General features: G+C 40.1%; 2 protein-coding genes across 4 annotated transcripts in view; one reads left to right on the top strand and one right to left on the bottom strand.

Moving 5' to 3' along the window:
- Positions 1-17,450, top strand: part of Src64B (Tyrosine-protein kinase Src64B) — a 34,676-nt gene extending 17,226 nt beyond the window's left edge. Inside the window, exons 2-7 of one of the 2 annotated variants that reach the window (XM_034330371.2) lie at positions 12,375-12,601; positions 12,864-12,995; positions 13,552-13,762; positions 13,993-14,246; positions 14,340-15,050; positions 15,157-17,450. In XM_034330371.2, coding sequence (XP_034186262.1) covers positions 12,559-12,601; positions 12,864-12,995; positions 13,552-13,762; positions 13,993-14,246; positions 14,340-15,050; positions 15,157-15,371 — 1,566 coding nt within the window. In that variant the 5' untranslated portion in view covers positions 12,375-12,558 and the 3' untranslated portion in view covers positions 15,372-17,450. Of the gene's footprint in view, positions 1-12,374; positions 12,602-12,863; positions 13,056-13,551; positions 13,763-13,992; positions 14,247-14,339; positions 15,051-15,156 lie in introns of both variants that reach the window. The other variant, XM_034330370.2, reaches the window with a different exon arrangement.
- A 2,493-nt stretch (positions 17,451-19,943) lies between these two features.
- LOC117607107 (uncharacterized) lies at positions 19,944-22,394 on the bottom strand. Of its 2 annotated transcripts, none has more exons than XM_034330376.2 (2): positions 21,940-22,394; positions 19,944-21,066 (listed from the first exon to the last, which is right to left on the bottom strand). In XM_034330376.2, the coding sequence occupies exons 1-2, from the start codon at positions 22,053-22,055 to the stop codon at positions 20,379-20,381; spliced, it is 804 nt and encodes a 267-aa protein (XP_034186267.1). In that variant the 5' UTR covers positions 22,056-22,394; the 3' UTR covers positions 19,944-20,378. The 2 variants fall into 2 exon arrangements, with proteins under 2 accessions (XP_034186267.1, XP_034186268.1); XM_034330377.2 differs by lacking the exon at positions 21,940-22,394 and adding an exon at positions 21,616-21,757.

The raw sequence follows: 22,394 nt of genomic DNA, 5'->3' as shown, positions 1-22,394 counted from the left end.
ACTGTACCGAGGCATCAAAGCTTTGTCGGCGCGTTGGCCGGAACAACGAGCAGATTCGAAATTAGCACGGCCCGATGGAACGGAGAGAGACGGCTCGACGTTTCCATCCCCCGAAGAGCAGCCGCTCGAATCCTACCTTTCCCTTTTCCAGGCGCCATCGAGTCTTCCTCGAGGGCCTTTGCACTCCTCGGCTACGTCATTACCACGTTAATCGTTCTACCCTTATCGGTGCAGGATAGAGAAAGAGAGAGGCTATCGATCCTCTTCGAGGTATACGCGAAGCCACGCGACCAACGCTTACAACCCTCCCCCAAGCCTTCCAGGGTGGTCGTCGACGACGATATATATATATATATATATATTTCTTACGATAGGCGGAAGAAAACCGTTTGAGATATGCCCTTTGTTTTTCTCGACCCGGTAAATTACTATCTGTGCGGGGCATTGTTCGATCCTCGTGGCGGATACACCTTTTTTTCTCCCCCTCGATCGGAGAAGCGGAAAAACTGGGAAGCGATAGTAGAAAAATATCGATGGCTTCCGGTTGCTTCGGGACGAACCGTAAGATCGTGGCGTTAACCCCAGTGGAATGATTATTGGTTAGCGCTAACCGATGCTAGGAGATTAATTTAATTAAATTGTTACGTAGCGAGGGGTGAAAGAGGATTCCGGTGTTGCGTGAGGATGAATTAAATTGAGGGAGAGCTACTTTAGACAGGGTAATAAATGGAAACGGAATTGAGAATATCAGTAGAATGACGTAGGTGTCGCGACAGTCGATGTGTTAAATAAGAATAATTATTGATTATAAGAGCTTAATTGCGCGACTATTTAGTGACTGCATAACACAGTATGAACTTCGTTAACAGCCCATTTCGAATTATAACTTAAAGAAGTTTCCTCTTAATTTCCTTCAGTCATGGTGCTCGGTAACTCCGTTCAATTTAACCGAGAATATTGATAATCGCATTTCACTGAGACACCAGTCGTCGCATTTCAAGTTCGAAACACTCGAAGGAAACTGAAGTTATAGCGTTAGACTGGCATTTTCGTTGCACCGCAGAATTTCCAAGGAGAAGTTGGACTCTGGTCGGGAAACTTCGCTTACGGCGGACCTCAAAGAAGTTGCCTCGGCCAATTTGAAACTTTAATGAGTTTTTATCAAAACGATCGTAATTCTCGAGTCTCTCGAGGATATTATTTTCCGGAAGAATTTCCATCGTCCGAGTGTGAAAAATTCTCGCGTGACGATCGTTACATCTTTTCGTAGCCGGAGGATAGATCGTTAAATTCATGCTTGACGAAAAACTTTCGTGACATACGTGAGAAACAATACGTTCCATCGTTCAGGATCGATATCGTTCTCGGTTCGATCTCACGTTCAAGCAGCTTCCGGTGTTCACGTGAATCGTCACGTACTCGGACGTCTTCGAACGCAGACGATGACTGCGACGTCCTCGATGATTGTCAGCGCACGAAGGAAGTCCCTTACGCACGCGGCTCGCATACCCGATGTTCTACACGAAGAAGAATAGGCAAGAAGCGGTGCTCGTGACCGGTAAGGTGAGCCAGGATCGGGGGATTTTTTTTTTCTTGAAAACACGATGCCTGTCTGCTGAATCGTAATGTTAGAAAAATTGATGTTGGAACGTTGTTTGTCATCAACTCTACGGAAACGTGCGTATCTTTGACTGAAGAATGATGACTTAAAAGTTTTGCAAAATGGTACTTGTGTCGCATCAATTTGAAGCTTGAATTTCACAAAAATAACTGTATAAAGTTTTCATCAATATTCTTAATACACAATGATTGATCGTTACTCAAAGCAAACGATCATTTTTACGGAGATACTCGTCTTGTTCTGAATATCAAAAGAAAATCTGATCATACGCCCAGAGAGAAGAACTTGGAAAAATAAAGGAAACAGGAGGAATAACGAATCACAGTTGCATCGAGTTTCCGGAAAGGAAAACCGATAATTCTCCCGGGTGTGTATTCTTCATCGTGGCCCGATACCGCAAAAAGGAAAAGCTTTGACACCTCGGCACACGTGCACCGACCGAGAGCAAAGCTTGCTACTGGTCTCCTAATATCCTATGGGAGGCTGTGCCCGCCATCGGTTATAATCCTCGGAGGATATAACTCTTGGAACGGCTGGAGGGTGAGTTCCGTGCACCGGACGTTCTTAACGCCCGAATCGAACGGGACGTTGTCGAAGGAAACGATAGAGATAGAGGCGAAGCACGGGGAGGAAAGGAGATCGGTAATCGCCGCGACTTAATGGTGGAATAGGCGGTAAATTAAAAGTAATCGCGGAACGGTCGATTTCCTGTGGCTTCTGTGGAGGATGAACGAAGCGAAGCGATGGAAACCGTGGCACAGGCCAGAATAGAATAATTCAGTTATCGACCTCCCTTTTCAAAGGGTAATTGTTTATCATGAAATCGAAGAATTTATAGATTCTTTAGAAGATTTTCCATCTACTAAAATTCATCAAATTCGAATCAACGTGACATTTTCTTTCGTACCACGTTACGGTACCATTCTCTATCCCCTTAAATCGACGAATAGCTCTTAATATCTGCCTCGGACGTTTCAATTGCTCACTCTCAAAGCAGAGAAAAGAAAATAGAATCTCCATCAACAGGACGTCGCAATAAATTTTCAACGGTACATTGCACCCGTTGTTCGAACGCCGAAAAATTGGAATCGAAGCTACGAGGCAGCTGATTAAAAGGGTTCCTTGCTCGTTAAGAAATCGTTGGTGACCTTCGGTCAACTCCTTCGGGATAGGTCACCGATTCGTTGGTCAGGATCGGGATCTCGTTCAGACGAACGATTTTCCAAGCCGTAGACGTTTCTCTCGGTCGGTTGGCAAACGGGAAAGAAAAGAATAGGGGAAAAAAGACGACGAAAAGGGCGGGCCATTTAACCGCGGAACAGGGTCAAGAGCTTTCCGCGATTCTGCTTCCAACTTTCCGCTCTTTGGGGATTAATAGAGCGTCCCGTGGGAAAACGGGAGTCGTTGCGTTTCTAGAAAGAGAGAGAGTTCAGTTAGTCGCGTTGAGAATGAAATCGCTGCGTGGAAACAAGGAATTAAACTTTATCTCTAGCTCCTCGATGGGACGATGCGAGAACATCGTTGGCGAGGAAATGTGACCCTCGAGTGCTCGTTCAGATTTCGTGTCTTACAGTTTGCAACGAGATCCTCGAGCACTGTTATTACTGAACAGTTTGTGTTCGATGGATCCTCTGATTAGAGGTATTTAACCCCTTATCTCGCGGCTTGTCGTACATGGCGCAAAGGAGATTTTCATAAGTTCATGTGGTGCATCTTCGGCAGGTGTAATTCTTGTTTTAATATTATTTGAAATAAGTGTATCGACTTGTATAGCGACTAATAAATCGTCGTATCGAATCTCTCCAAAGTGCGGAACATAGTTCCCGCGTCCGAAACACCGGTCCCACTTCTCAGCTTGTCCGTGCCACGATTTTTCTATGATGAAAATCTCTCGGCCGAAGAGAAGACGGGAAACGTTCGCGAGGAAAACTGGTGGAAAAGAGGAAAGCCGAAAGAAGTCTCCTCGATTCGATTGGGAACTTGTTGTGTCGACGGCTGAACGATGAGAGTCTCGAGCGAGAAGCCGACCTCTTGGCCGGCTCGATATATTTTTCCACCAGACTGTGATTTATGGCCGACTACTTGAATGGAATTAATAGAGATTATATGCCTGATGCATTTATAATGCATCGTTTCTTTTTCTAATATCAATCTCTTTCAACGACGCACCAGATGCGTCGTCGACTTAAACTTTTAAATAGACGACAAAATCAAATATCCTTTATTTATTCGGTAGCGTGCCTTATGGTTACGCCCATATGGCGCGAACCTTTCTCTCTCTCTCTCTTTTTTTTTTTTCGAACGGAACATTAGCATGGGGAAAAGGGTTAAAGGCAGAGGCACGGATCGAGCCGTTCTCGCGGCTAACGACGCCTATTCTTCGGCCCCTGAGAAGCGATGGCCACGTTGACCCGGCTGTTTCTCGTGACTCACGGATGTTCCGTGACTTAGTCACAGAGTCGACGGTACGCTTTGGGTACCTGCTACGATGCTGAACGAGGTCGACGTTCGCCTCGGAAACACAAATCGGCCATCGATCTGTCGCGATCGGATCTACCTCGGGCTTGATCCGTTATCTGCCTCGATGGATCGAGTCCGCACAATCGAGATGGTAAATCCCTCTCCCCTAGAGAAACGTACCGACAATGTACACTGTAGTCTATCATTAGGTGAACGTAACGCTCGTCGCGTCTCTTGTGAATCGCTTTGGATCGGCCGCTGAACGGCGATAAAGATCTTCGGGATAAGGAGAGCTGCGAGTATTCTTTGATGCCTGGACAGGAAGGTTTGATTTGTAGGAGATGCTTGATGCTGATCTTGGTGCTGGAATTCTTTCGTTCTTCCAACTGGGACAGTTTTCAGCACGTCAAATATCAGTAATAGCAATTATTTTATTTTATTTTAATTGACGAGACAAGTCCCGGGATACATAAATGAATATTATAAAATTTTACAACAGCAGGTGACGAAAATTATATTGTATATTATTTCATTTTTCATTTGAGCCCGATGTATTTCAACTTAATCAAGAACAAGATGTATTTCGAAACAAAGAAAATAAAAATTACACTTTGAATGGAACATAAAACGCATTATTTTAAGCATGATAAAAAAATAGAATGACCCAACATATCCACAGTCCTATTATCCATTATTATTTTTAATAAATAAAATTTTCAAATCGTCGTATATCGCGCGATATGAAAATGATTTCCATAAAGAACGCGTAAAGCTTGGCTCGTCGGAAATGGGCGAGCATGGAGGAAAGTAAAAAAGTGATTTATTGATTTTATACAGTCGACTAGGAGTCTCGAGTTACTATTGACTTTTTCCTTACGAGCATAACTCCCACGAATGGTTGGTAGAGGTGTTCCAAGCACGAGGGAAGCCCTTCCATTTCATAATCGATAAAAAGGCCCTAACGCTTTCTCCTATTTATAAGCCTCGTGTCGATATCTATGCTAGGAAATTCGCCAACGGGCTTAATCAGCCGCTTTGAGGATATAATTGAGTTGCTTTTACAATATTAACCCAAAGTTAGTTGCATACCCCGGTACCCTTGTAAATTTCATCCTCGAACTTTGCAACAATTAGAGAGTAAAGGAGAACAAGCTTTGCTTTCCGTGAAAGCTGTCTGTCAATCATCATCTAAATTATTCAAATGTCAAAATAATGCAACTCTTATTAATCCTGAAAGTACTGATTTCTCAGAAAGAAACTTTTGCATTTTCTCCTCGTCATACTTTAATCCTGTATCATTTAAAATTTATCCTAGATCTTTCCTCCGAGTAGAACGCAAACTTCTTTTGCAAATTCGTTCTCGAATACTTTCCGCGAGCCTCTGAAAAATTCCAATTTACTTAGCCGCGCAAAAGTAAGGTTCGTCCTGAAATTTGTCGAATTAAAAATTGAAGGAAATCGTTGGAATTTCCCTCTCTAATGAACGCAATATTTAAAGTTTCACGGTAACGAAGCAATTTTCGAAATAACAAATTTATTCGTTCGATGCAGAATTAATTACCGAGCCGTTAGATTGACGCGAAGTAGAAAGCTGGTGTGGACATTGAGTTTCATTAGACGAACTGCCGAATACTAATTGACGACGGCGGTTTTTTATCTGTCCGTATAGTTACGGATGGAATTAATGAATTCGTTCTCTAAGATCGTAACACGCTTTTTCACCGCGTGTTGAAATTAATTGCAACTCGGAAACTCCGCAGATAAATAGTTGGAGGCGTTGAAATCACCTGAAATCCTAATCGTCGAACCGTGAATTTTTACACGTGTCTTCATTAATCTTCCTGGATTACATTAAATTGAAGATAATGATTTGGTGTCTAATTAGAGAGCAGTGTAATTTTTCAACTTCCTCAAATTCTAGGGCAGAGGGATCGAGAAATTGAATATGATCGAAGTTCATCAGAGTTTAAATACAATGGATTTTGTACGACCGATAAACTTAGAGAAACATAGATTTTATTCAACGATGCGGAACAAAGAATCCCAAAGGAAGAGACTTCGCTCAGCTGGGCTCCTCTTTGGGAGTGAATCACCTCCGATGCTTATTCATTCAGAATGCGAGTGTGCCAGAAACGAGCCGTGTAAATTTCTGCTGAAATTCAGGATTCTACGATACGTGTACCTTCGGCTGAAATATCGGCTCACCAGGATACTATTATATATAAAAGACGATTTTTAGAAATCTGTCTAAGCTCGTTCCGAATTCTTTTAAAATAAAAATGTATATCAAAACGTCTACCGGGGATGTCACGATTCAAAGGGTTAAATCGAACATGGTAGCATATCTTCTCGACCCGGATGAGAGTCGAGGATTCGGTCGAGCGACGTCGACAGTCGTTACGGAACGAAGCGTAAAATAATTTCCTTCTCTCTCTCGTATCTCCTTGTGTTTCCACGCGAAACGAGAAACGATCGATCGAGAGATCTCGCGATGGATTCAGAAAAAGCACGTGGATGAACGCGATGCATCTTCTTACGAAGATCTTTGACCCCGTTCGAGGTTGACGTCACCGGTGGATTTGCGTCAGGGCTCGTTTCGAAGGTCCAAGGGCCCATTCAAGGAAGAGAGCGCGATGAATTTCGACTCGTTTGTCGAGCAATGTAAATTACCTGGACGAAGGTGGAATATTCAAACGGACCTTTTTCCTTTCACGACCCTCTTTCAGCACTTTGAGTGCCACACGTTTCTGTTGGATCGTTTGAATCACGTTTAACCTTTATCGTGCAAGTTCACGTGAACATTTTTATAATGCACGAATCGTCGATGAAACTCTTTTTCCATTCCGCTTCGTTCCGGGATACTTATTTTGTAATTTCATTTCCATTTCGAACCCCACCGTTAATTAGCACAGTTGAAACGAAGAAAAAGTAGAGCGAAGTTAAACGAAAAATATAGCTGAATAAATCTGGATAAGTGAAACTTTGAAAAATCCTTCTGCAACTTTCTTGCCACGCTTACCGGTAGAATGCTGCGTGAATACGGTTTACTCGAAAACAAGTTGGTCGAGGAAAAAGCGGTGAATTTTTATACCCGGCAAATTTTATCCGTCTAGCAAAGAGACCATGAAAATTTCCACGAAACCACGCTCCTTAGTCAGTGCAGCTTGAACCAGCGTAACTAATTATCCGCGACAGGAAGTGTACAATCGCTTGGAACCGAGTATTTTTGTTTCTGCCCGCTTAACGAATCACTGGCCAACGTCTGCAGACCAATAGACCGGCTATTATTCATCAACTTGTGACATCGTTTCCGACAGTCGACGGATCATCTTCTGGTGTTCTACTTTTACTTGTAATCACGTCGTACGCAAAGTAACGAGCGTCTGGACGATGATTCATTAACCCTTCCGCTCGAAATACGACATTCTCTCATATATTTTTTTCAACATTTTTCTCCATTGTAAAATACAACGCTGGTTATTATTCATTCGCCGTTAAAATGATACCCTCGCGAAAAGAATTTCATATTTTTTCGCTCGGCTAAAGCTGAAAGGTAAAAGAGCTCGTGAACAGTAGCGACAAGGGTCGCTTCCAACGGCATCGAATTCAGAGATACCCCTAGCGTCGAGGAAAATTAGGGGTTGCAAGAAAGACAGTCTCTCCCCTTGACTTGGTTTCGAGAAGGGGACAGAAACGTAATTTGCAACGCCTTCGTAGATGGCCCGTTGCTTTCTGTATCGTTGACTTCGTCTCGTTGGTTATCGAAATGGCTGCGTGTTTCGATCATGCGTCTTCTTCTGGTAATACGTATCTGTTTCTTTTGCTGATCGATAATTCATGTAAATCCGGCTGCTTCCCTCGTCGAATGATTCATCCTCGTAAAGGATTATATGTGCAGACATTCTGTACATTTTATTACTTTAAATCAGAGTTTCATCGAGATATCCTTTACTTAATTTGATTAATGTAAACGAGAAACGAAGGAAAAGAATCGATGAACTAGTTTTCCCTCTTACCTTAAACCCCTTTAACCTGAATGCAGACAGTGCAGTCCCTGCTCGAGTCGTAAAGTGAAATGTTAACCTGAATTTATGTCTCGCGCGAGATAAATCGGTGAATTTATTAAAGGTGCACCCATTGAATCGAATCGGAAACTCGTATCGTTTACGATCGATTACCCTCCGGTGCTCGTCGGTTCTTCAAACTTTTATCGCGTCAACATCGTGAAATTTAATGAGTTTTTATTTGTCTTTAACAATTGAATATTATCCAGTTATTATCAAAAGGGTTACCAATTCCATCGTAACTGGGTTTCTTTTAACGAACGTCGGTCTAATGGTCACGCGAGTAAATTATTTGCTCGGTACGATTCATCATCGTGTAATCGTGTTTCGTGCACGAGTTCTGAATGTAGAGAATTCATTTGTGCATCGAACAGAGGGTGATTCGTCTAGGTGTACGCCCCTGCAACGCAATAACGTCCGATCGGCCACCCCTGAAACGAGCGCGAGCGGTTGCAAGAGCCCCGAGTAGAAGGGTGGAAGGGCGTAGTCCCGAAATCACGTGCTTCTATATATCCATTCGAGAAGACGATATTCGAGGGTTCGAAAATAAGCCCGACAAATCTGCGGGGGGTTTGTTAGACTCTCGCGAACGAACGGTCTACGTAACTGTTGTGCCCGCGATAAAACTGGCCGGATTATCCGTCCGTTGCGGGGGTGTGTGTGTATTGCATTGAAAACTCTCGGTAAAAGTATACATTCCTCGGTAAAGAAAACAAACGGGAATGTTTCCACATTTTCTTGGCTTGTTTGCGAACTCCGTAAGTGGTTCCTTCTTTTCTTTTTCAACAATTTAGATTCTTGTTTTGATATTCGTCGCGGGGATGAAATACGGGGTGATTGTTCGGACGGGGGTAATATTTCAGAAGGAAGGAATGATATTAGGGAGAAAAATGATGCGAGGGAAAGATTCAGATTATGTTTCAGGAAATTGAAATAAATCTTTGAAATTGTTGTTAGTTAAAGTAACTCGACCGATTTTAACCCTCTATGTATTGCATTCTGTTCCTAATTGGGAATTTAAATTTCAAATGTTCTATAGTAAATTAAGTAGACAATACTGAAGACTCTGAGTTGGTTCCAAGTGGGAACATTGCGCAATTTTCTAATAAAATTTCATTATTTATTTCATAACCACACTCATTTTTAAGTAGACTAACAGTCATATATCTTTTTTTCAACTCGTCATAAAAATTCATGCAATATAGGGTTAAAATAAATTTTTTACGTTAAATGTCCATGCAATATGTAAAGAATCACCCGTTCGAGCCAGGAATATTGTTTAACATTCCGTACACGCGAATTGCCTCACCATACGAAGCTGTTAATCATGCAGCGACAGCACACCATAGCCGTGACATCGTAACCCAGCCATCCACCGATTAAGCAAAAGGTTCCGAGCTTTGGCAAGCGGCTCGTTTAACGCTCGGCATTGTTCACTTTTCTTTTCACCATGAAAAACTTCACTGTTCCCTCCCATTGGATGCACTTTCCCTCGTTTTAATCCTTGCGTATTGTCGGGAGGACCTCCGGTGCCCCTGAAAATAGCGGCAAAGTGCGTTAGTAGGATGTTTTAATTCGTCTTTGTCAATGGTGCAACGAAACGTCGCCATTGTTCGTCACATAAAAGCCCCATCAGATAGCGAGTATATACGGACCACCATCGTGGGATATCGACCGTCTACTCGGTCTGTACATGTGTTTCCATGGTGTCTGTGTACGACAGGGCCAACAGAGAGGAAAGGATATCGTCCCAATGCTGGTGTCCTATGAAAACGTTACTTTACTCGCGCCATGGTGTCCTCCATGGGGTTCGTCGTAGGGTGAGCTTTAAGCTTGCGATATCCAAATCGAGGAACCTTGCAGTGGCCATCGTGTTATGTTGAATATCCAAGACAACCCTTCGGGCTGTTTAATTAAAAACTTGTGCCACTGCGATATGGCATATTTTGATTAAAGGAAACATTTTTTGGCCCGTCAAGTTTTCCTGCTCGTCCGAGGGACGTTTCTGCGGGTTCCTTTGTCCACGAGGGAAACACTGTTGGCAAGCATTTTCCATCGCATCGATAACGTTTGGGGTCGTTGCCGAGGGTTGCTGAACACGATGGACTTGCTTTAGGGGAAGTAAATGATGGTGGTGCTTTCTCGGATACTTATTGGAAGCTTAGCAGTTGTTGCTTTGGACATTTTTGTTCGCATCGAGGTCTGATTACGTTTCACGTTTTCACGACGACGGAATAATTAATTCCTTTAATGAACGTACAAATATATCACCGGATTGAATTCGTGCGACCATTTAAAAGCGTCCACGAAAAATCTGAATTGCTGATTAATTGAGTTATCTTTGAATCGGTTGAACGCGATTTAAACACACGTATAAATCACAGCCACGAGGCTGCTTTCGCGGTTTTAGTTAAATCCACACTGATACACCGGCCAGGAGAGAAAACATAAATACCACGGCCAACTCGAGCCTCCTTTTTTTTATTTTTTCTCTCCATCCAGCTCGATTCAGGGCGGAAAGCAATTGCCACGGTCCCTCTCGCGCGTTATTAACGAGAAATATCGAAGAGAACCGCATCCTGAATTACAGTCGGAGAAATTACACGCTCGAGCGTGTGGCAAGATTAAGTGTCGCGTCTATATTAAGTGTCCCTGTTCGCGAATATCTCATCCAAAATTCATTGATGTCACTTTCGAACTCCATTTGCATACTCGATTCTATGAATAAGAACCTTTGTTTGAATCCCTTCGAGATCCATTAAGGATTTTCTCCATTCCTAGAAGTCCTTAATAAATTCGCTTAAAATTATCTGTTTTTTTTTTTTCAACTTCTACAAAATTATTTCTATCGAAAAACGATTGTTTTATCGCGAACAATTAAAACCGAGAGAAATTACGATCGTTTCGCGAGGAATTCCACTGTCTCGGTTAACGCGAAAAGTTGAAAATATTTCCACCGGTCGCTTCTGAAATAACAAGCTCTCCTGTGGAAACTTGAAATTCTCCAGTTCGTAATTACGTACAGTGTAATGGTGTGTCATAGACGACAGAAAGCATCATCGTATTCCACTAAACGAGGTCTCTAGACACGGTCTAAGTTTATTTATTCTTATTATCGTTTCGTGTACACATTAAAATCGTCGCATCTGTTTATTTGAAAAACCAATTTAAATCAGGAATATGATCCAACACAATTTTCCGAGATGGTTTCTTATTTTCAGAAAAAAAAATTTTATATTCCTTGGAGTCTATGTGTACCTCTTTAAAATGATTTAAAGTTACATAATTCTGTTCCTTCAAATGCTAACAAAGGATAATAGAAACTAATTTACATTTTTCCGTGACCGTGTTAATTAGAGAAAAATGCTTTTCTTTCGGTGGTATTAAGCGTTTTCGAATGAGAACAATCGCCTAGTTAACGTTCCTATTGCTGCCCCCTGTTACGCTCATTCTAATTTAGCATGTTACTCGGAAACGCTGCTTGCATGCCTGATTTGTCTCGCAACACTGGAAGGAACACGGTAAAGAAGATGCATGGGGTAGAAAAAAAGGGAAACGAGAGAACGCCCTAAAGTCTTCTTTAAATACAACGTGATCGATGATCCAAACGGAGGGGTCTCAGTGTTTAGTGAAAACAGTTTCATAAAATCGTTCGAAATATTAGGTCTGTGTCCAGAAACTTTGCTCGTTTATTGTAGCCGTCGTGGATGGAGATAATAAAACCTGTCCGCCTTTAATCTTAATCAGACTTTATGTATGGAGCTACCTATGTACAAAGAACTTTTCTTGTTTATACAAGGTATTTCTGATCTGATAGTCTAACCAGAAGGGAGAATGAATCTAAATGGAAAAATGAGTCAGAAATATAGAGTGATATTTCTTCCTGCGAGGTTTCATTTCTGAATCAAAATTCTTATATTTTAAAAAGACCGCTAAAACAAGTGGCGTCATCTTCTGTCTGGTGCTAGAAAGAAGCTTTTTTGTTCCACCGATAGGGAGCGCAAAAAATATATTTTAAAAGCGCCCTCTAATGAGAAAAAGGAGAACTACGAATCGATGTATTTTTTGCGCTCCCTATCAGCGAAACAAAAAAGCTCATTTTTAGCATCAAGTAGATGGCGCCACATGTTTTAGCGGTTTTTTAAATATAGGAATTTAAATGAATTTTTAACAGGGATTTATTAATAGTACGCTATTGTTTAAATAGATATATACTAATTTGATTTCAGGTGTGAGGGTTTAATAAACACGCGATGGAGAGAAGAAAGTGATGCTGAAAATCGAAACGGAAGCCTCCGTCTTTCGAAATCGTGTTCACCATCGGAGATGGAGACTTTCCTCGGGGCACGTATCGAAATAGAAGGCGCTTAGAATCTCTGGATCTAAAGGGGAACATCGAGCACGGGGTCCAAAATGGGCAAGTGTTGCAGCAAACGGCAAGAGCCGCAACCCCTTGGTGAGTAACACGCACCCCAATTATTCTCTTCTACAACTACTCTTCTCTGCTTTCAATCTTTTATCATCTTTCTCTAAACTAAACAATGTCCTAATATTAATGTTCGGTCATTTACATTCATTCGTAAAGTCATCTGAAATTTAGTGTTCATAAACGAGGACGATTGAAATCGGTTAAATCGTCCGGCAAAACCCAAAGTCAGTGACCTAAGGAAGAACATTCATCACACTTTCGGGTAACAAATGTTGGTTCCATTATCCAGGTTACAAGAAAGCAGACACAGGACTAAGCTCAAAGCATAGCAATGGAGGTTCCTTGGACCGGTACACCGCTGACCCAAATCAAAGGGGTGTGCAAGCAAGAGCGGATATTATTCGACCGAGGCCAACACCTTGTAAGCTACAGATTCCGCATCAACCCCGTAAAACAAGCTCGCCTGTCGTTAAGCCTGCATGTGTGTATTTTATGTTACATTTTTTATTTTATTTCCTAGCATAGTGTATCTTAAGTTTACCAAATTAAATTTATTTATAAGAAATATTTCATTTCTTTTTCTTAATTAATTTCGTTGCTTAATCGAGGCTTGCAAGAAATATTAATTTCCATGAAACTTATGGCTGTGAAGAAATCAATTTATATGTTCCTTTTTTTTTTATGTTATCATTAACATATCGAAGACCATGAATTACAATTAGCTTCTATGTTTTTTATTTTAACCGTAACTAAAAACTGTAACTAATTCAGTTGCATATTCCCATTTTCGCTCGTGTAAATTGAATAAGTACCGTGAACAACTGTGTCGTGGCTACTTCCAACGTTTCGACCGATATTCTATCAATGTTTGCGGTTCGATCGCAACCGATACACCGGAGTCCGACAAAATTACGATTCATCTTGCTTAAATAGCTTCCATTTGGCGTTTCGTGTAAATTCTATTGTTCCCGATACAGCGCATTCACAGAGATCGAACAAGATCGTGGTAGCTCTCTACAATTACACTGCCCGCGAGAGTACCGATGTCAGTTTCGTGAAGGGTGATCGAATGGAAGTATTGGACGACTCGGAGCCTGACTGGTGGAAAGTTTTACACTTGACGACTTTACAAGAGGGTCTTATTCCTTGGAACTTTGTCGCCGTTGAACGTTCGGTGGAGAGCGAAGAGTGAGTACCAGTTACTTTAATCCTCAGAAGTAATTACAGGCGAATATACTGGTTGTCAGTAAACAGGGATTTCCGTGATTTATAATCATAGTTTCTGTTGTTAATTATAATGCTTCGTAGAATAAAGATCCTCTTTCCTTCTTTAGTTCGCGACGGCTTAATCTTTCTACCATTAATCCTCGCTTCCTTAAAACTGCTCTATGTACATCGTCGACGTTGTTCTCTTCCAGTTGGTTCTTCGAAAACGTCTCGCGTAAAGAAGCGGGTAAGTTGCTCCTTGTGGACGAGAATCCACGTGGAACGTTCCTGGTTAGACCCAGCGAGCATAATCCCAGAGGATACAGTCTGTCCGTGAAGGACTGGGAGGAAGGCAGGGGTCATCACGTAAAACACTATAAAATTAAACCGCTCGACAATGGGGGCTTCTTTATCGCCACCAACCAGACATTCCCCACTCTGCCGGCCCTTGTTATGGCTTACAGCAGTAAGTCTCCAATTTAACTGACTGATTCTGTTCACCATTGTAGATTTTCATTGAAATCCTATTCCTTCATGACAATTCAACTCGATGTTGCAGAGAACGCGTTGGGTCTCTGTCACGTGTTATCGAAGCCGTGTCCAAAACCACAGCCAGACATGTGGGATCTCGGGCCTGAATTGCGTGACAAATGGGAGATCAACAGGAACGAGATACAGTTGATACGGAAATTAGGTCACGGTAATTTCGGCGAGGTGTATTACGGGAAATGGAGGAACAAGATCGAGGTGGCTGTGAAGACGTTGCGACCCGGGACCATGTCGACCGAAGCATTCCTTCAAGAGGCTGCGATAATGAAACAGTTCCGGCATAGACACCTGGTCGCGTTGTACGCGATCTGCTCGAAAGAAGAACCGATCTATATCGTCCAGGAGTACATGTGTAACGGAAGTCTGTTGGATTTCCTTAGAACAGGGGACGGCAAGTACATGCAGTTCGAGGACCTGATCTACATCGCGGCACAGGTCGCCTCTGGCATGGAACACCTTGAGAGCAAACAGCTGATACACAGAGATTTGGCGGCGAGGAACGTGCTTATCGGTGAAAAGAATAAAGCGAAGATATGCGATTTCGGCTTGGCGAGGGCGATCGAGAACGACGAATACTGTCCGAAACAGGGGAGTAGGTTCCCTGTTAGGTGGACGGCGCCAGAGGCAATTGTATATGGGAGATTCAGCATCAAAAGCGATGTTTGGTCTTATGGTATCTTGTTAATGGAGCTCTTTACTTATGGCCAAGTTCCTTATCCTGGTATGTTCTTTTATAGCTTTTCCATTTTTTGAATTTTTGATAGGTAATATTTATAGACCATTGGAGGGTGAAATCGTCGTTTTAAAAATTCATTTTGATCTTCCAGGTATGCAGAGTCGTGAAGTAATCGAGCAGATTAACAAAGGCTATCGAATGCCTAAGCCATTGAATCACCCGCTGCCGGACAGCATTTATCGATTAATGTTGCAGTGCTGGGATGCTAGCCCCGAGAAGCGACCCACGTTCGAGTTCCTTAATCACTATTTCGAGTCATTTAACGTCACTAGCGAAATACCGTATCTCGAACCGCCAACAGACTGATACACAGCTCACATGCAGAGTCAGTACCTGGTACCGCATGGTCATTTTCACCCAGCGCACATCAACTGTGCCATGGAATTTTATGGTATTTATTGCTAGATCTCTGGCGAACATCTGGAGAAGCTGTTACCGTGTTCCCTTTTTTTTTTGTTTTCTTTTTTCTTTCTTTGTTCACACATCGCAGAATTTCTGCGCGAAGAAATGTATTCCAGAGAGAAAAGAAGGAGAAGAAAGAGAAAATTCATACAGGAAGGAAACAAACGGATATTTTACAAAGAAACTATGGTGGCGAGAATTTTATAAACGTTACCGAATATCTCAAAGCAATCGTTAAATGCTGCCAAAATTGAAGAAGTGTACTTTTTTCATTTCTTTCATTTCATCGTCATCGAGTAAGCATCTCAAGGACAATGATCTTGTGTGCCATGGAACTTTAGAAAAAAAAAAGAAAAAAAAGAAACAAGTATTGTATTGTACTTTGAAAAGTATTTACAAGACTTTGAATCTTTGTGACCAATCGTGAATAACTGCCGATTAAAATATCAAGTCAAACGTTACGACTGAAGATTTAAAAAAAAAGAAGAGTATAGAAATATCTCTGCCCGCTAACGTATCCAGTATCTATTATAGAATTTAAACAGGAGAATCGTTCATCGTTCGAAACTATTTAATAGGAATTTTCACAATTTGGAGAGTATATTAAAAATAACTGACGAAGGTATCGATTATCTAAGAAAAGTGTTTAGAAAATAGGAACGGAACCAGTTGAAAGCTAAAAAACTGTAGAGTTTTAAATGGTAGACGATGTAACCGATTATATTAGTCCGTCAACGTACAGATTACAGTGCAGAAAGGGAAGCATTCGCGCTGTACGTGTAATTAGCGCGATCACTTCTCATTGATCTCGAAACGATCGTAACTGATCTTTCCTATGATCCAAATTCTTCTTTCTTTTTTTTTAATACAACTCTTAAAAATCTAGATGCATCGTTTATGCGTCTAATGATCTTTTGATATGTATTAGAACACGATCACATTCTACGACAAAATAGGGGTAAACGAGATTTCGTTTGATTTCGAACGATACGTCGAGTAGGACAATATTTTGTACAAGAGATTAATACGCTTTACACGTGAAAAAAGGAAGAATACCTCTTGGGTATAATTTTTGTTCTATGAACAGTGTATTTTAACCCTTTCAACAGTCTACAAAAGGGTTCAAAAGCACGCCTTAATTTTTTCTTTTCTATACACGTCTTGTTATTTTTTACTGTGATTGCACTCTGTAAAGAAGGAAACAGAAAACTACCTGTTCGACGATGCGTCGGTAATATAGTTACGTAATTAAGCAATCTCATCGTTACGATAATCTTTTTCTTTTTTTAATTTCACCGAAGTGAAAAATAATGATTAATAAGAGTTACTAGTAACGGCGAATAAAACGTACGTTATACGATTGCAGGTCGCTAAAAAAAGCGACACGTCTTGGGGATCTATCGAAGAGAAAGGAAGTTAGAAATATTAATTGAGGTAAAGATTAAGTCATCGATGTTGCTCGTACAAAGTGTCTGAGAAATTGTAAATTTTCTACTAAACATACAAAAACAAAAAAAACGACAAGTTAGGGTAGATTCTAGGCAGTAGGTCGTGAGGGTAGGTATTGTAAAGTGTCCTCGGGGTGTGAAACGACGAAACGCGAATTTCTTTCCTTTTCGTAAATTTTTCATTGTACACAAGAATAAATACGGGGATCAGAGGGTTTCGATCCCGAGGATCTATCGTTGTCGTCGTCGTGGTCGTCCTCCACGGAACGTATCGTTAGACGTTAAGTCCCTAGGTGTACACCGAACTATGTCACGATAAACACGATGAGCCATTATGACACTTTAGATATTAAACGTTTAAGTCGATAAGAAGGGAAATAAAAAGTAACGAGAGACAGAGAATATAAAGAGCGTAAGTGAACGACAGAATGGAATTACGAGGAATGAATGAAACGAGAGATTATGCGTGAGTGTAGTGAATTGTTACACACCTGTGTCTGTGGGGTATCATTTCATTATTCTATTTTCTTTTTTTCACGCGCATCTTGCCGTGATGTTAAAAAACGAGCAATAAAATGTCGTGTTCTTCTTACACCCCGTAACTAGCGATAAATATTCGAGACACTCTATTGGAAATTGATTTCTATTTATAGCAAAAACTATGAAAGCAATACTACTATAGTACTTGCAATCAATAATAGATTGTAATATGAACTTTGAGTATGGAAAGGTCAAATGATAACATCATGCAACATTTCCGTCGAGGAAATATATTATAGGAACTTTGAATCACCATTTTCTGTATTTCTTAATCAACGATCATTTTCATAATCATCGATTTCAATGAAATAATTTACGGTTTACGCATGTATTGGAACACCGACATTCTATTGCCCCTTTATACATATATACATAGTATACTGATAATATAATGTTTTCTACTATAATTAGCGAGGCAAACACCATACGTTCGTTGTGTGAGTTGACTAATTTATTATTAATATAGAATGACGATGCACGTGGAAAAAAAGGCATCATGTTTACGTAGAGATTTAGAAGGTAGCTGTATTACGTCCAAGTAAACTTTTCTATGAGCGTTTTATACCGATCAAAACGACGTTGTTGTGTTTATTCAAGGGGAATGATCACTTTTTAAGGGTTTCGCTAGCGATCATGTTGTCGCCATAGTTTCGTAGAAGATACGTAAAAAGGGAAAATGGATACGATCATGCACGAATTCGATTTGTCAGTGTCCTGATTTTCTCCACGTTTGAATGTCACCTGTTCGCATACATCATTTCATCCGAGCAAGAAGAAAGAGAGTAGTATATTTAAATGTTAATATACTGGTAAAGGGCATCATGTGGCCTTTCCACTGGACCTAGAGACTGATATTGTTTAGACGAAGAACAGAACAGATTAACATTCGAATATATATGACGACTGTGTTCGACAAAATTAATTAGACCGATGAGACAGGTAATTGAAATCGTTTAGATAGCCTCAGGAAAAAATGACCATCTGTTCTGGGCGATCAAAAAATATTTCTAATACTACATAAAAATGTAAGACAATCAAAAATTCGAAATTCAAAATTTTAGAACGATCGAAGTCTTAAAATGAAATTTTGATAATTTTCACCTTTGCGAAAATTTAGAACCAATTGTTGCTAAAATCAAACTGGTTCCAATTACGTGTCTCATTCATTATGTACGTAACATAAAATACAAATTTTCTTACAAAGTTAGTACAAGATGAAAAATTTGGCAGTTCGAAACTGTTTCGATTATTATTCTACAGAAGGGTTTTTCTACAAGATAAGAATAATGAAAAATTCTGATTGGCGTGTTTCGCGATAGGTTCGAAATGAAATTCTGGTCGGGAGACGCTACGTGTTCCGAATTGATTATCGCGTGTACAAGGTGTTCATAGGTGTTCCAATTTTCAAAAGAATTGAATACACGAATGCAATAATACTATCGTTCTTCGTACGTCCTGTTGTCCAAAGCGAAGCATCACTTAAACGTGTGCTGGCTGATTTACCCGACAATATAACAGCTATCGATTTCTTTCCGTTAAGATTTCTCGACCGTGCTATCAACAAATTATATAGCAGAACGTTAAAATTAAATTAAACGTGTGCCGTCGTAGTTATCGATCGAGTAGTACTTTATAACTTCGATTCTATTTTTACTACTCTTCTGAAGCAATTGTTTTTGCAACTTTAATCAATTTCATAATTCATTAAGTCGCATGGACAATTTTTAGCACTTGTAAATCTTATCGTTAGCGTTTTCTCAATTTCTTTTTCATTCGAAAACTGCTGCAGTGCTGTCGAATAAGTTATTCTTGTACCGCGTCTCTCGGCTTGGACACAAGTTTCGAGTATGACACAAATGATTTGTTTCTGTATGATTGATAGTGTCCAATTGTGAAGTAAAATGAAAAAGCTTCGTTTCTCTGTCTTGGAATTCCGTTTTCGTTGTGGCTCCGTTCATGTAAAATTTTTAATAAATCTGTGATATAGCGACAGACCTCATGTTTTGATACAGAGTTTGAGTATTGCGCGGGGCTACTACGAAATCATCGTACCCAAAAATTTTTCTTCAACGAACCGTTCGTTCGTAGGTGTCGAAAAGAAATGAAAACGAGAGTCGTCACGTGATGCGCACACCAAATAGATGGATATTTTTTAATGCATTTAGGCTTTCGTCGAGGTTTTTCACAGTACACCGCGCGTCAACATGGTTCACTCGTACCTAAAGTAAAAGAAACAAAAGAAATGGATCAATATATCGTCATTGTTTACGTACCAAAGCTTATTATCATTAAGTAATTTAACAGTTACTTTGTATCATTGTATTAAGTATCATAAGCCTATGCAGATAAATATATTATGTATCATATTAACAGAAAAGTGTTAAACGATATTCATATGATCTACTCCTACTCTATGAGCAATATTTATCATTTTCTCAACGGTCATAGCGTGTAGCAGAAGATCAGGAATTTCAATAATACAGAGAAGTAAGTCCAAGAAATTTATTCTAGTACCAATATTTCATCATTGCAATACAAAAATTTTATAAAGAAACGTATTCCTTCTTCCATTCGAAACTAAATGACATTGAACACAAACAATTTTTGAAAACAAATATCACGCGGTTCCATTTTTTTTCCGTTTATCATTATGTTCCTTTTTACCCTTTTTTAGTCCTTGTTACTGAAGCGACGTTTAAATTTCGTCACTTCTAATACTTTTTTTTCTCTACAAAAACGCAGATTTCTTTTTTTTTTGTTTTTTTCCTTTTTATTACATATTATGTATAATTTAGGTACCAAATTAAATTAGATTCGTAGCAAACATACAGCATTTTAGACTTGAGATCATGCACAAACATCGCATGGTAGTCTTAGAAAAACTGTATCAGAAATCTTTCAATTTTAATTCAACGTATTATAGTTAAATATACATCATTTCTGCCATATGTGACATCTTCTTTGGAATATGAACAAACTCCTCGAAGTAGCTGGCAAGCTCATCAATCGTGACATCGCATGAAGGTGGAGATATTCTTGCTTGTACTGAGCATGTGTTTGAACTCGAAGGTTGACCGGTTGAACCATTTGTTTCTGATTGACTATTACTACCTCCACCTGGACCAGGCCCTCTTTTTAAACTCGGCATCGTATTACTACGTGCTCGTTGAAAACTACTAGCTTGATAATTATCTTGAATGCTGGTATCGTCCTTAGCTTGTCTAGACTCTTGGCTAATATTCAGTTCTTTAAAATCTTTAGCAACCGAACCGTGGCCAAAAATCTTCGAGTTCTTACCACAAATACTAAATTTACATGTATCTTTAAGCAATGTACTTGCTAGATTATCACTAAGACAATTAGTACCAGTATCATTTAATTTTAAAACAGCCTCTTTGATTATTGAGTTTTTCTTGTTTTTATCAAGTGCTCTTTCATTTTTTGATGGTTTGAAGTTCGTTGTGCTTTTTACACCTCTAGGGCTGATTGTGGATAACGTTGGCCTAACAGGCATTGACCTTTTTTGAAATAAATAACTGCAGTCAGAACCGATGCTTTTACTTGCTGTTCTAAACGGGTTTGGAGATTTCGTTTTGTCAGTAGGTGTAATACTGAAACAGTAGAAAGCAATGTTGACAATTAATATCTAAATACTTTAAATAAACGTAATTATCAAAAGTATAAAGAAATTATTTCAAGAATTGCAGCATTATGAATGGAACTATTTTTGAATGTGGATTGAAAACATATGTTGTAATATTATTCAAACTTGGAACAAACGATTATTTAAAGTCATCCAATGATGAATCATCATTCTGAACACATAACCTTGAATCAACTATTGGTAAACATTTCTTTCCCGTTCATGAGATAACGGAACGCGAACAAATATAACTCCTATTGAAGGTATATGTATCAATTCCGATATTAGAATCATCAGAATATTTAAAGAGAATCTGAATTCACGTTAATACACAGCAACTAATAACATCAATTTTTCCACTACACTTGCATTTTATCGTCGTTTCACGATATCATCGATGCGTTATTCACCTCGATGCAACTAATCACGAAGAAACGGTCTCACGAATCGCAATACGATATCATAACATTTCTTGCAAGCCGTTGTATAAACTTGTAAACATTACAGATTTCCTTACACATGACAGTCAACGATGTTATTTCGCACCGTCGAGAATAAGAAATGACGGTCGTTGAAATGCATGTTCACGAGGGCTTGCATCGTTAATAAAATCAAAAACACGTGCAATGTAAACAGTGATCGTCACGTACGGTTGGAAAATGAGGTAACGTTAATCGAAGACCTTGACCGCTTGTGAAAAGGGATTGAATCGCAAAAACGTCCACGATACGATACATTGAACGACTACACCGGCGGATAGAGAATGTTCGAGGGAATGGAAAGGGTACGGTTGCGTTAGGAGCAGGCGCTTTAAATGAGCTTTTGGGCGGTAAATGCTTACTGAGGACAACTCGAGGATAGACGATCAATTTCGAGTTTCTCCAAACTCGCCGGCAACACTTCGTCAGCCATGCTCACAATTTTGCGCGGTTCTCCGTTCAACGTTTGTGGGAACATGGCATCATGTTGAATCAATGTTGGCAAACAACCATTGACAGCGTGTCGGAAAATTCCAGAATGAAGAGTACAACGTTTCGAGAAATAGGTTAGAACGACGATGACGACAGGCGGAATTCTTCGACGACGACATTCACTGTGTTTCGTTTTGTATCCTCGGCGAATTGTTCCTTGTGTATCACTCGTGCACCATCGCGATTACGTTATTACGGCACACACTCATCGAATATCGCTCGTGGACGCGGGTTCGCGATCAATTAATCATCGACAGCACGTAAATAAACAGACTTTTGCGCGCAACTGCTATACCACTGCTGCTCAATACCGGAAGCGACAACT

This window comes from Osmia lignaria, chromosome 2, assembly GCF_051020975.1.
Source record: "Osmia lignaria lignaria isolate PbOS001 chromosome 2, iyOsmLign1, whole genome shotgun sequence".
Taxonomy (NCBI): Eukaryota; Metazoa; Arthropoda; class Insecta; order Hymenoptera; family Megachilidae; genus Osmia; species Osmia lignaria.
The sequence above is the reverse complement of the archived record's forward strand: the minus strand, read 5'-3'. Positions and strand labels throughout refer to the sequence as shown.